Source organism: Pteropus medius, unplaced genomic scaffold (assembly GCF_902729225.1).
Source record: "Pteropus medius unplaced genomic scaffold, Ma_sr-lr_union100, whole genome shotgun sequence".
Classification (NCBI taxonomy): Eukaryota; Metazoa; Chordata; class Mammalia; order Chiroptera; family Pteropodidae; genus Pteropus; species Pteropus medius.
In genome coordinates, this window is record NW_024356333.1 from 1,135,984 (window position 1) to 1,148,675 (window position 12,692).

The following is a 12,692-nucleotide window of genomic DNA, read 5'->3' on the forward strand; positions in this document are numbered from 1 at the left end:
ACAGAGCTGTAGGTTTTATCACCAATCCTATTACAAAATTAGTTTCGGCTTCTTTTCCTCCACCTATCCTCCCACGCGTGCGCCAGTTTTAAGGAGAAGCTTAAGAGTCAGGGATCGGCCCAACTGCGATGACAGAGCAAAAATAAAGTGCAAAGGAGACTTGGGTACTTCCTCCTCCCGGCGAGGGTTTTAAGGCTGACAAAACCAAGTTCCTTTCGAGAGGTTGGGGCCCCTTTACAGCCCCAGTCAGCGGCTAGAGAACGAATCTCATTATCAGGGCCCCAGCATTCGCGGTGAGCCGAGGGGCCCCTGTCTGTGGGGCAGAAATTGGCTGACACAGAGCAGAGCCCCGCGGAGCGGGGCGCCTGTCCCTCCGCAGACTGCGCAGCTCTTTCAGGCCGCTCTCGGCTGCCAGACCCGCTGCCTGCCAACCTGAGTTGGCGCTAGGAGAGTCTCAGATACCCAGATCCAGGGCGACAGAGTGGCCAGAGCCAGATTTAGATGTGTGTGAGCTTTTGGCAGCGGCTCACCCAAAGAAGGGAATCGGCTGTGAAGAGAGGAAGCGAGTTGCGTGGCTGGGGGAAACCGACGGCCACACGGTGCACGTCCGATGCGTGTAACCCACGGAACGAGCTTTTTTAATAGGGGGAGGGAATGGTCAGTTTAATCTGAAATTTAAAAAAAAAAAAAAAGGCAGGCTGTCCCCCACTCGGCCTGCGGTGCCCCCGCCTCCGGGGTCCCGCAGGCCCCGCCCCGCTCCCCACGCCCACGCGGCGGCGCCGCCCGCGCGCCCCGCCCCGCCCGGGCCGGCCGAGACCGCACCTGAGCAGGTTAGACCTGCGGGGGCCGCGGGCGGCGGGGAGGGGACGGGCGAGCGAGGCGGGGCCGAGGCGGGGATGGGGGCGCGGCCTCCGCTGACGGCTGCTCGCGGCCCCGGCCGGAGGGGGCGCCCCGGCAGCCCGCGCGCGCCCGGCCCTCGCCGCCCGGGGTCCCCGGCCCACGCGTCGCCTCCGCCGGTCGGGCCCGGAGCCGCGGGGGGCGGGGCGGGGCGCGCGTTCCGTTCCGTTGCGTCCGCCCGGCCCGGCCCGGCCCGGCCCCTCCTCCCGGGCGCGCGGCGCGGAGCGAGGCCGCAGCGCTCGGCGGGGCCGCGGAGCCCGCCCCGCACCCCCGGCCCCCGCGACCGCGTCCCGCCCGCGTCCCCGGCCCCGCGACCGCGTCCCCGCCCGCGTCCTCCCCGCCCCGCGTTCCCTGCGTCCCGCCCCGCCCCCGCCCGTCCCCCCCCGTGCGCCCACCCGCGGCCCCGCCCCGCCCCGCCCGCGCGGCCGGGGACGAGCGCCGCCGAGCGCATGCTGATCGCTGTCCTCCTCCTCCCCAGGCGGCGCTGGCGGCGGCCCCGGGACCCGCGGAAGCCGGCATGCTGGAGAAATTCGAGTTGGAAGAAGAAGGTGAGTGTCGCCGCCGGAGCGCGCCGCCGCCGCCACCGCCGGGCGCGACAGCCCGGTCCCCACGCCCGGAGGCCGCGGACCCCGCCGCCCGGCTGCAGAGCGGCCGCGGGCGGAGGCGCGTCGGCGGCCGCCTCCGAGGGGGGCCCCAGCGGGCTTCGGAGGGGAGCCCCGCAACCGGGCCGTGCGCGCCGAGGGTCGCTCCTTTTGTCCTTACTTGAATGAGAGGGAGGTGTCATGCAGTAGTAATCGTTCGTGATGCCACCGTACCCGCAGGGGTAACCCCCAAATCATGTTTAGGTCCATACCTGGAAACAGCGAACTGTCCGCATATCTGTGTTTGCGAAAATACCATCGGCAGGGTGTGGCTTCTCGTTTCAATGGGGGAAAGTTACGCAGGAAAACCCGAAGCGGCTGAGAGAATTGGTTTTGAGTTCAGGTGACCCTGTCACTCCATCATTTCTGTCGCCGCCTCTCACTCGGGTTTTTATTTTCTCTCTGCCCTGTTTTCTTCTTCCTTCCCTGGATCTCATTTGGAAGCTGTTAAAACGGGAAGGGGATGAGTTTGTTCTTTGGCAAAATTGACGTTTAAATTGAAATACGTAAGGGTTTTTACCTGAATCTTATTTTGAAATTGTTAGTATTCGAAGGAGGATAGCTCGATTTTGGGCAAAATTAGTGTTTAAAATGGAATAGGATGAGCTCACAGTCGAAAAAGAACTTCCTGTAAGATGCTTGACATTTGGAGGAATTTAAAGACCCCACTGTCTTGTGGACTTGCGTTATTTATTTAGCGACTTCTTTTTTTCCCAAGAGTATAGATAGAATAAAGCTCCCAGAACAAAGAATGTGCCATGTGGATGCTGTGCCTTGTGCCAACTCTACTTTAATACTTCTGTTCATTTACAGTCAGGCCATTACTTAAATACCATGCACAGCCACTACGGTCTTCATGGCTTAGATTTCCTGTAGCATTTCATAAACGTCTCCGCTAGAAAACATGCGTTCGTTGTAATTGTCATTAAAAGTCTGCATCTAAAAAGTGTTTATTATTGACAAATACTTACATGATACGTTTTAGAATTTTCCTGGGATTTAATTTGCATTTTATCCTACTGAGAAATAATCGTGTTTCTTAAATTGGACGCACCTCATTATTCCTGTTTTAATATGTCACACGTCAAATTCCGGCCACGGTACATAGGGTGGTGTGTGTGCTCATCTTATGGCCTGGACTGTCTAAATCCTAGGGGTTTTCTTTGTCTCTGGCATTCGTAACAAGAGGCCACTGCATTTAAACTTCATGCAGATTCACATGGAAACGGGGAAAGTGAAGAGCACATTCTACTAGAGACGTGTCAGAGTTCTGGCTAAGAACGTAGGCCCAGCTTCAAATCTTAGCTCCACTTATTTAACTGTGTGACCTTGGTCAAGTCACTTAACCTCTCTGTGCCTTAGTGTCTCCATTTATAAGATGGAGCTGCTATCAGGGTGTCTGAGGATTTAAATGAGATGTCGGCACAGTGGCAGCTCCACAGGAAGCACTCTGTGTTAGTTTCTGCGGCCTTTTAAGTGCCTTTAACCACCATCCTGAATTCATGGACTTCTTAAGGCCCTTATTAATGGATCCTGACATAGAGATTCTTCTCAACATGAGTTTGATGGGTTTTTTCTTTGCTCGAGATGTATTAATTCAATTATGCTGCGTTCTCAGGGCAGACACACAAGTCTTATTCCTTTTACATTGTTCCTGCCAATGGGAATGAATGTAAAGTATGAAACCTAAGGACCTAAGAAAGGGTGCTCAGCTTTCCACGCATCTATTTTTATCTATATTGCTGCCATTACTTTAAAGCACACTGAATCCCACAAATAACCCTGTCAAACTTTCTCGATTTTTAAGGAGGCAGAATGTTAAGCAGTTGCCCGGAAGCTGTTGGCTGAGCTGGAGGGAAGACTAGTGTTGGCATGGTCATCCAAAATGCTGCCCTTTTTTTTTAAGATTGCTTATTCATCCAAAATATGGAAAAATTGACTATCGAGCTGAATCGTGCCTTGATGGGGGGAGGGGGAGTCCTAGCGTGAGACATTACACTTTTAAATATCCTGCAAACTGATGGTAGCGGCCTGTCCAATAAATAACTGATGAGGAGCTCCTCCTGATAGATATTTAATCTTCCTTCTTATCCTGTTCATGTTGCGGTCAGGAGGTATTACTTAGATGGAGATACATTTGGTGTACACAGAAACACATGATTACTAGTATTTTTGTTACTGAGTGTCTTTTGGTTCCCTGATAAAGTATAACTGCTATTATATTTGTAAGAAGCAATTCAGAAGCACTAGCGAAGTTAGAGTCATCTCTTAAAGAGTCATTTGCTTCTGGGAAGAAAGAAGGGGCTGTCCCGCCATCTCCCCGGCATTGTTTGGGTCTTTGGCCTGGGTTCTGACACCAGCTCTCCACTTGGTGAGCTGTCGTCAACTCTTAACCGTCTGTCACACACTGATCGAGGGACCTTTCTGGAGCATGGCGTGATGGCCTCACTCTTTTATGAGAAAATCTTTACCGCTTTCCTCTGTCTATATATAGGATAAGCGCAAGCTTTTCTTCATCTGCAGCCTCACCGCTCGCTTCCTCCTGGCCACACACGCCAGGTACGTGAGAGTTGCCAGAAATCTTTTGAAGAGGCGGATTCTGATTCTGCGGGTCTGGGATGGGACCCGAAAGTCTGCGTCTGCCGAATCCCCAGGTGCCGCAGTTGCGGCTTCCCACGCCCCTCTCTGAATGACAAGCCCGTAGAACGGGCATCAGCGAACTTTTCTGTCGTGGGTCTCCATCTTTGTCACGGCCCTCTAAGTTGCCCGTACAGTAGCAAGGCAGAAGGCAGCCAGCAAACAAAGCAGTCCACAAAACTTAATCTCCCGAAACAGGCTGGATTTGGCCCACAGGCCCAGCTTGCCAGCCCCCTGCTCTCTGCGACCCTCACAGTCTCCGGGCTTTAGGGTATTATGTCGTTTTAAGGGTAAGACCTTCTCTTGCTCCTTGACCTGTCCACATTACTACCATGTCACAGCTCAACCCACATCTGATCCCCTCTGAGGCTGTGCCCCAAGTCCCCTCCTCTTGCAGTGCCGGATGTGGCTGGGTGCCCAGCGGCGTTTCGGCATCTCAGTGAGCGCGTCACATGTTTCTGCGGCCGGGGGATGCCGGACCCCACAGGTGGCGCCCTCCCCACACACCTCTTTTCACTGAGAGGACGCCGTTCCCGGCTTCTCTCTGGCGCGTCCGCACTGCCAGCTTCGCCACTGGCGCTGTGGGCACGTAGTAAGTTCGGTGAGGGCGACTTGAGCACCAGCCCTGCAGCGCCACAGCAGCCAGGCCGGCCTGGGAACCACACGGGCCGCCCAGGGGCTCACGGGCAGGGCGCGTCCACAGTCGGGACGCTGGAGCAGGCCGTGGCTCACGTCCCAGGCAGGACGGAGCGGGACGGCGCCAGATCCCATTATGCCACTCTGAGTCGTACACAGTTGGAAACTTAGGAATTATTTAGTTCTGGAATTTTCCATTGAGTATATTCGGACCACAGCCGACTACGAGTAACTGACACTGCAGAAGACGAAACCGCGGATGAGGGGTCTGCCATGGTTACTTCACGGGCATGTTGGGAGGTTAAACCGGGGGTGCCAACCGCCAGCCATGGACCGGTACCAGTCCGTGGCCTCTTAGGACCAGCTGCACAGCAGGAGGTGACCGGTGGGCCAGAGAGTGAAGCTGCATCTGCATCTGCAGCCGCTCCCAGGGCCAGCATCACCGCCTCAGCTCCGCCTCAGATCCTCAGGCTTTAGATGCTCATAGGAGCCCCGATCTCTGGTGCCACAAAGGTTGGGGACCGCTGGAATAAATGATTCGTTATGTGCAAAGTGATGGGAAGAATGCCTATCGCATAGCAATCACTTCATGGGTTTGCTTTTCAAATTTTTTATTATTATATCGGTCATATCTGTGTTTATTTTTTTAAATCAGGACTGTCTTGAACTTTCTGAAGGGCAGGACCAAGCACAAGTTCTTATAAGCACCTGAACATAAGCCATGAATGCTTTTTGAAGTAGATAAGTGTTCAGCAATTTATTCATGACTAATAAATTTATAACTAGAATCTTCCAGCCCCTTGAAGCTCTGTGCTGTCTCCTGGCTTCCCGCTTGACACATCACCTGTCACGGACTCAGCGATTTCCGGTTTCCCGAACTGGCTGTGGTGGTTTCGCCCACTTCGTCGCTGTCTTTCCTGTCGGCCTCGCCTGTCCCCACTCCCCACCCGCCCCGCATCTGCCTGCTGCTTCCCCTAGGCCGTCCCTTCTGTCCTAGGCGTTTCTCGTTCACCTGCAAGACGTTTTCCAGAGTATAATCTTTTCGGAACTTGCTTCCAGACTCACAGTTTTAGCAGAGCTGGTCAACCTAGTCCACACTGATCAAAAGTAGCTAAGAACTGGGCCGCGTTCTGGAGGGAAAGCATCGTTCTGCAGGCAGGAACCTCGGGATTTCAAGCCCAGTTGTGTGAGGAAGTAGCTCTGTCCTTGGACGATGCACAGCCTCTGGGGGCTTCGCTGTTTTCTCTTGCTGTCATTGTGGGTTTTTTTCTGTCAAACGAGGCCCAGCACTTGGTGAACTTGTACTTTTCCTTCTAGTCAGAAATATGACCTAAAGCGATCCGCAACCACTATGTATAAACTAACAAACAGAACCAAAACTTGCGTTCACTCAAACTCATGCATCCTCAGCTGAGGCGTTGCCCTAAAGTGACCAAAGATTCGGACAAAAATTTTAGACATTACGGTAGTTTGTGGCCCTCCAAAGGCCACAGTACCTGGACCGGTACACAGTGTATCCGTCCATGAAATAAAGTTTTGTGGGCATAGGACAGAGAGAGGGAAAATGGATCGTGAAAAAAAGCTTGAGAAGCCCCGTTCTAACGAACGCCTGGGAGGCTTGCCTTTTCGTGTGTTCGTAGTAACCTGGTGGAGGATCGCCATGCCTTTGCTTTTAGAGTAGCTGCTCGGAGAGGCTCAGCTGAGTCCGCCTGGATGTTTATGGACTGTGGTGTGAGGGGTACTGACCTCTGGTGGTAGAGACGTTCAAGTGACAGGTCAACTGCCATCACCGCTCGGTGGCTTTTCAGTCGCGTCTGGAGGCATCGGAAGGTGCCGATGATCTGTCACCCAGACTGCCCTTCCCTCCTGAGCGTGCATGCCCATCACCCTGGACGAGAGACTTACTGTTGATCATAAAAGTCACTATAGTTTCGTGAAATGTTGATAACGAAATGTTGAGCTGGCGTATTTAGTAGGTTTTAGGTACACATTTTAATGCTCCGAGGTCAGGATGCAGCTTCACGGTGATGGCATCGTCCATTCAGTGACAGAGTGGTTGTCTTAGAGGCCGAGGAGGATTTGTTACCCGAAACAGAAGGATCCCTGACTGCTTTAAACAAAGACAGGAGTGCAGGGGACTTCTGAACCTAGGACCTGTCCCCAGGCTTCACGAGTAACCGGGAAGTCATCGGGCGCCAAGGCGGCACTCTGGTCATCCGCGGTGAGGGGTCTCCGTCACCCAGCTCCCCTCCCAAGACCGGCTTCATCCGCACCTTGGTGGGCACTCCGCTCTGAGCCCACCGGCCCGCTGACCGGAGTCCAGATGGGCGGCTCCAACGACTGCCGGGCCGGGATGACCCCGTCCTGCAACTGCGTGGGGCGGGCAAACCCGAGAAGCCGTTCCGCCGGGGCCCGGAGGTTTTACATTTTACCCGTGAATTTTAAAGTGGGAAAACTGTGGATACTACAGAGCATTTGGCGTTTACTTGAAAAAAAAAATGGAGGCATTCTTATACCGTTTTTTTTTCTGATTACGTTAGCGGCTGGCATGTGCTAAGTCCTTTATCTCACCTAATCCTCAAACAACCTTAACAGGTAAATATTGTCATCATCCTTATCTCATAGAGAAAGAAACCAGGAGAGTCAGAGGCTCGGTTATCCCCAGAACATACCTGGGGGACTCAAGGTCTGTCACAGCCTTGCGGAGCCCGGGGCCAGGGCGCGTAGCCGACGTGACGCAGTCCTTTCTGGGGCCCGGTCTGCGTTTCGTCACCTCCTGGTCTTTCTTCAGCCCGTTTCCACTGCTCCGCCAAGCTCGCCACCGTGGTTCAGCGGCTCCCTGGCCAGCTCCAGGGGACGCTTACCAGCCCCATTCCAGACAGTCGGCAAGGTGACCCTGCTCCCTCCAGCTCCCGGCCCGGCCTGCTTATCTCCTTGCTGGCTCTTACTCTCCTTTTCCCTTTTCTTCCTGGTAACAGGTTTAGTGGGGTCATTTACAAACCTTACTGCTCTGCTTTCTCCAGCGTCAGACGTGGGGCCGTCTCGCGGCTCCGCCTTAGGCCCCCTCCTCGTCCCGCGCCCTCCCCATAGGCGGTCTCGGCCCCCTCCGTGGCTGTAGTCACCAGGCCACCCGTTGCCCAGTGTTTCGATGCCATGGATTTCATTACCGTGATGCTTTAGTAACTGACGATGCCCAGATGGCTGTCTCCGGCCGGAGCGGTCCTGGGTACTCAGTTGCCCGCTCGCTCGCTCGCTCTGCCTGATTCATTTCCCAGTGTCTCTGTTCGGGTCTCCTGCCCCTCTCCCCTCGTCTTTTCAAAGCCACTCTGATTCAGTGCGTGGCACCACATCCACCTGGCGTTCCTCGCACGAGCGTGATGGTTAGCTCCTGCTCTCTCACTCTTCCAGTGACCAAGTCCTCTCAACTCTCCTTCCTAAATATTGCCTCTCTCGGTCACTTCGGCCGTCGCTCCAGGCCAGGCCGTCGTCATCTCTCTCTCGAACTATGAAGTAACTTATCGGCATCTCTCCCAGCATCTCCCCGGGCCCCTCTGATCAGTTTTACATGCTGCGCTTAGAGCTCTTCTCTAAAACCATACCTAATGTCGCTTCCACGCTTAAAAGCCCTCAGTGGTTTCCTTGGCCTCTGGCTGGAGCACAGGTGTTGCTCAGCCTGTCCTCTGCCGTAGCTCCGTAGCTCCGTGCTCTTCCTCGGCTGCCTCTTCTGGTACCTCCAGCCCGGCTGGCTTTTGCGTTCCTCACGCTGCGAGCTCCTACGCGCCTGCTGCGCTTCCCACAGGCCGTCCCCTCTCCCTGGAGTGTCCCTCCCTCTCCCCTGGGCCATCAGCTTGGGGAAGCCTTCCGGGGAGCCCCAGCCACGACCCCCTCCTAGTCGACAGGGGCCTTGAAGGAGACACGCACGCACTTGTGTTTCTTTGCCGTTGAGTCATGAGCTCGAGGAGGATGGGGACTGAGCCCTTAACGTTTGCCAGGTCTCAGCGATATGACGGTGAGTGAGACTTAGTTTTCAGTAGGTCTTTGCAGTGAGTATACACGTGTGCTTCAGAGGTTTACCTTTGACTCTGGAGCGTAGGCTTCGTGTACCTCACGTGGTTTATGCTCTTTCGTATGAAGAAGTAAGACAATGAGAGGAACTCCATTTGCCAAGTTTAATACGTACTAATCAAAGAGCAGTGACAGGTGGGGGCGTGGCAGACGGGAACACAAGGCGAGTGTGTCGCCCACCTAAGTAAGAAATCAGAACGTAGATATCCACAGTGACGGTGGGTGCCAGCGTGATGACCGCTCCCGTAACCCGGTGTCTGAGGAAGAGCCTCGTAGGGCCCTGCCCTTGGCCGTGACCGCACTTATACTGACGTTGTGGGAAGAAATCTAACTCAGAAAGGGGACCGTCATTCCGGGGGAGGAAACTAACTTCGGAAGCTTTTGGTTAAATCGTCCCTTTTTTTAATCTGAGGGATTTGCTGTTTCTGTCCGATTCCGAGTTCTTTCTTACGTACCCGAATTTCTGTGACATCATTGAGGTTTCTTGGTCCTTCGTAACTGGCAGTAAGTTGCTACCCATAGTTATTTTATAGATCACACACTACGTTTTCTTTGAATTGGAATGTTTAATCATTCCGTGAGAATGTCCTCAGGAATACCCACACCCACATTCCCAGCTTTGTCTACCTCTGTTTGGCTCGGACTTTCACGTCGATTTCTTAGCTGTGGGGCTCATACACGTGTGCCCGCCCCCCTTAAGTTGCATATGTAATTAGTGCCATCGTAATCGAGAGCTTGAGTCACACCCAGATTGGAGTCCTGTGTCTTCTGCTGCGAGACCTTAGGCAAGTCATTTCAAGCTTCTGTTTGTTCACACACAGATAGGAAAAAACAATAGCACCAGCTACAGGCTGGTATGCGGATGGAAGGCTGTGGGCGTAGTGCTCACCTCAGTACCTGCCTGCGTAGTGCAGTCTCCGTAAACCAACGATGACCCGAGAAAGGCCCAAAAAGGCAAGCGAGCAAAAGTTCACGCATCACCGTTCAAGTATCACCTGGCAACAGCTGTTCGCCCAGTGGTGGCCCGAGTGTCTGTCCTGTCAGACTTGCCCCGTGCGAGTATCGTACCCACTGTCCAGTTGGCGTTTGTGATGAGCTGTTTGCGTTAATTTATCCCCATTCCTGGAGTCATCCTCCAAGAGAGATGGTATAGCGATGATGTTCCAAGGAATTCTACGCCGAGGGATTAAATATTTGCCCAACGTCACAGGGAAGGTGATGGCAGTTCTCATCTATGTCCGGTCTCCTCCGTCTGCCCCCTCCTTCTGTCTGCACTGGCTCCGCTAGGACCCTGGAGAGCCCGGAGTCCCCGCTGGAGGAGAATGGCTGCCACCCGATGTAGTCGAGGGAGGGACCTGAGGCCTGTGAGCTTGTCGTTAGCACTTCACCCCGTAGATCGTTTTTTCCTATTTTGATTTGAAATCGTAGTCCTTGCGAGCGCTGACACATAAGGACAACCCCGTGTGGCATGAGAGGCCGCCGGGGCCCCCAGCAGAAGTATCTGTTGCGTTGCGTTGCGAAGCCCCAGAGGTGTCCACGCTTCGTGGCCGTGTGCTTAAGCTGCGGCCAGCAGCAGCGTCAGCGTGGGTCAGAATGCGTTCTCTCGGAATCTCGAACTGCAGGCCGCGGTGGGGACGTGAGTGGGGTGCCAGGCTTCACCTCGCCTGAGCGGATCGACTGAGTTAGGCTGCCACACCTGAGATTCAAGATGGTTTGCTGAATGTATTCACTTCTGTCTCTTCCTTCCTAAAATCCTACTGAGATGACAGCAGTCTAGGAAATCAAACACAAAAGCATCGTCTTGGAAAAGTCCAGCAGAGTGGATAAACCTTTGTCAAGTCTATTCAAGAAAAAAAATGAGTGAAAACGCAAAGCATTAGGAATAAGAGGGGCTTAAAAAATAAAATACAAAGGGGAAAAAAACAAAAATAATATAAAGAAGATAGGCTTCTTATAAATGCAGAGATTTAAGAAATAACATTAAAAGAAACCTATATATATCAAACTATGCCAGTTAATTTTAAAACTGTTTCACTTTTGAATAAATTTAATAAATTTTTATTTTCCTGGTTAATAAATTATCCCTTTGATCAGTCACCATAAAAGAAATTAATTGAATTGTGCACTTGAAATGGGTGAACCGCATCAATGTGAACTATATCTCTATAAAGCTGTTTCTTTTATAAAAGTAACTAGAAGTCTCACCCTTCTTTCCTCTGTCTCTGCAAAAGAGGTCCAGTGTCCAGCCTGTGGGCGGGCGAGTTCAGTAGAACCTTCAGGAGTTAGTTAGTCCCCTGTTATTCGAATTATTTAGGGGCAAAAGGAAGGGTGGCAGCTTCCAGCCCGTTGCATGAGGCTGGCTTGATCCTGGCGTCAGAACCGGAGGGCGGCACAGAAAGAAGAAACAGAGCTGTGTGCAGCCCGGGCCACTCTACCACCTGCAGGTCAGCTCACGAGCCCAGCCCGTGTCCTGAGCAGGCGCTGCTCATCCTAGGAATGCGGGAAGGCTGCGGTTTCTAAAGAAAGCCAAGGATTTCGTGTCAGCGGATAAAAGGAGAGAAACCTCTGGGCATTTCAGTAGATACTGAAATAGCAGTTGATAAAAATCCAACATATGTTCCTGTAACAACATCTTTACTGAGCTAGAGAGGAAAGGAAACTTCAGCAAGTGGATTCGACGTGGCAGGGCGGCCGCCGCGGTCTCCTGGCGCCGTCACGGGCAGGGTGTCCCCTCCCTCCCGGCCTGTCCGGTGCTCGGGGCTCGATGCCCGTGGGTAGCCGTGTCCTCACCGTGGCTGCAGCTCGGTCGTCGGGTCTGCTTCCTGAAGAAGAGGAAGCCGGGGCTGCGGCAGACGCCAGCCGTGCGGGGTCTAGAATTACACGCGGTGAATCTCTGGTGGGAATCACAGTTTCAAGGTCACTGCGGCGGCCGTGACGTTCCTCCGGCATCTGCGGCACCTCGTTTTGAGCTGCCTAATCGGGAAGAGTGTGTGCCTTTATTTACCCACACTTTTCCTCCTTCCCTCACCCCCTTGCCCCCAAATGCAAAGGCGAGGAAGGGAAAAGGCCGAATGCATCTTGGTTACTCTGCTGCCTCATAAGTTTCGACTTCGTTATCGTGTTTCTAAGCACGTCAGGAAAAGTTACATGAATTTACTCTTTTCCATACACTTGCAACGTCCATGTTCCCCTTCTTCGCTTATTTCTTGCTCAACTGGATTTTAGTTAGTTTTCTAAAAAAAAAAAAGAAACCGTGTGGATATAGGAAAGGTGTGTGTGTAAATGCAGAATAAAGTATAAAAGATAAATTTTAAAATAGCATCCTGACATCTTTTAAGCCCAAAATTTTAATTTTAAAATAGAGCCCCGTGACTGGCGGCACCTCTCCTTTGCCACGGTGGACGTTGCGCGTGGGTCCGGTGACAGCCACGCTCCAGCAGGAGCCGCTCAGCGCCAGCGACTCCGCTGGACACGGGCCTGCGTGGTGGTCCCTGACTTGCAGCCTCCGGGGTTAAGGCCGGGTCGCTGGGGCCTCGGCCCAGAGCAGGCAGAGTTAATCCTGGGCGGTGCTGCGGGGGTGGCGACATCATCAGAGGGTCAGGGGGGCACCTGGAAACCAGCCTGTGATGTCTTCTGTCATCTCCCTCAGGTGACTTGTGTCCCTGAGCTGTCTGAAACAGGCGGCGAGCGTCGGGGGGCCCTGCCTCCTCACCTCACTGCCTTTCTCTGCCCGCCTCCTTCAGCCTGGTCCTTCTCAGGCTATCAGATGATCGGTGACAGTCCGTGCCCTTTGTTTCCAGACGTGTTTAAGGCCGG

The 12,692-nt window shown here is 53.6% G+C and overlaps 1 protein-coding gene across 8 annotated transcripts in view; it reads left to right on the forward strand.

Moving 5' to 3' along the window:
• The window catches only part of PRKAG2 (protein kinase AMP-activated non-catalytic subunit gamma 2), a 188,918-nt gene that overhangs the window by 141,746 nt on the left and 34,480 nt on the right, over positions 1-12,692 (forward strand). For 4 of the 8 annotated variants that reach the window (XR_005652449.1, XM_039861245.1, XM_039861246.1 and 1 more), the window contains one exon: positions 1,376-1,445. Coding sequence is in view for 7 of the 8 variants with exons in the window: in XM_039861245.1 (XP_039717179.1) it covers positions 1,376-1,445 (70 nt within the window). In the remaining variant the exon portion in view is untranslated. Of the gene's footprint in view, positions 1-813; positions 831-998; positions 1,017-1,304; positions 1,446-12,692 lie in introns of those variants that run through there. The other 4 variants (XM_039861251.1, XM_039861252.1, XM_039861249.1 and 1 more) reach the window with 4 other exon arrangements.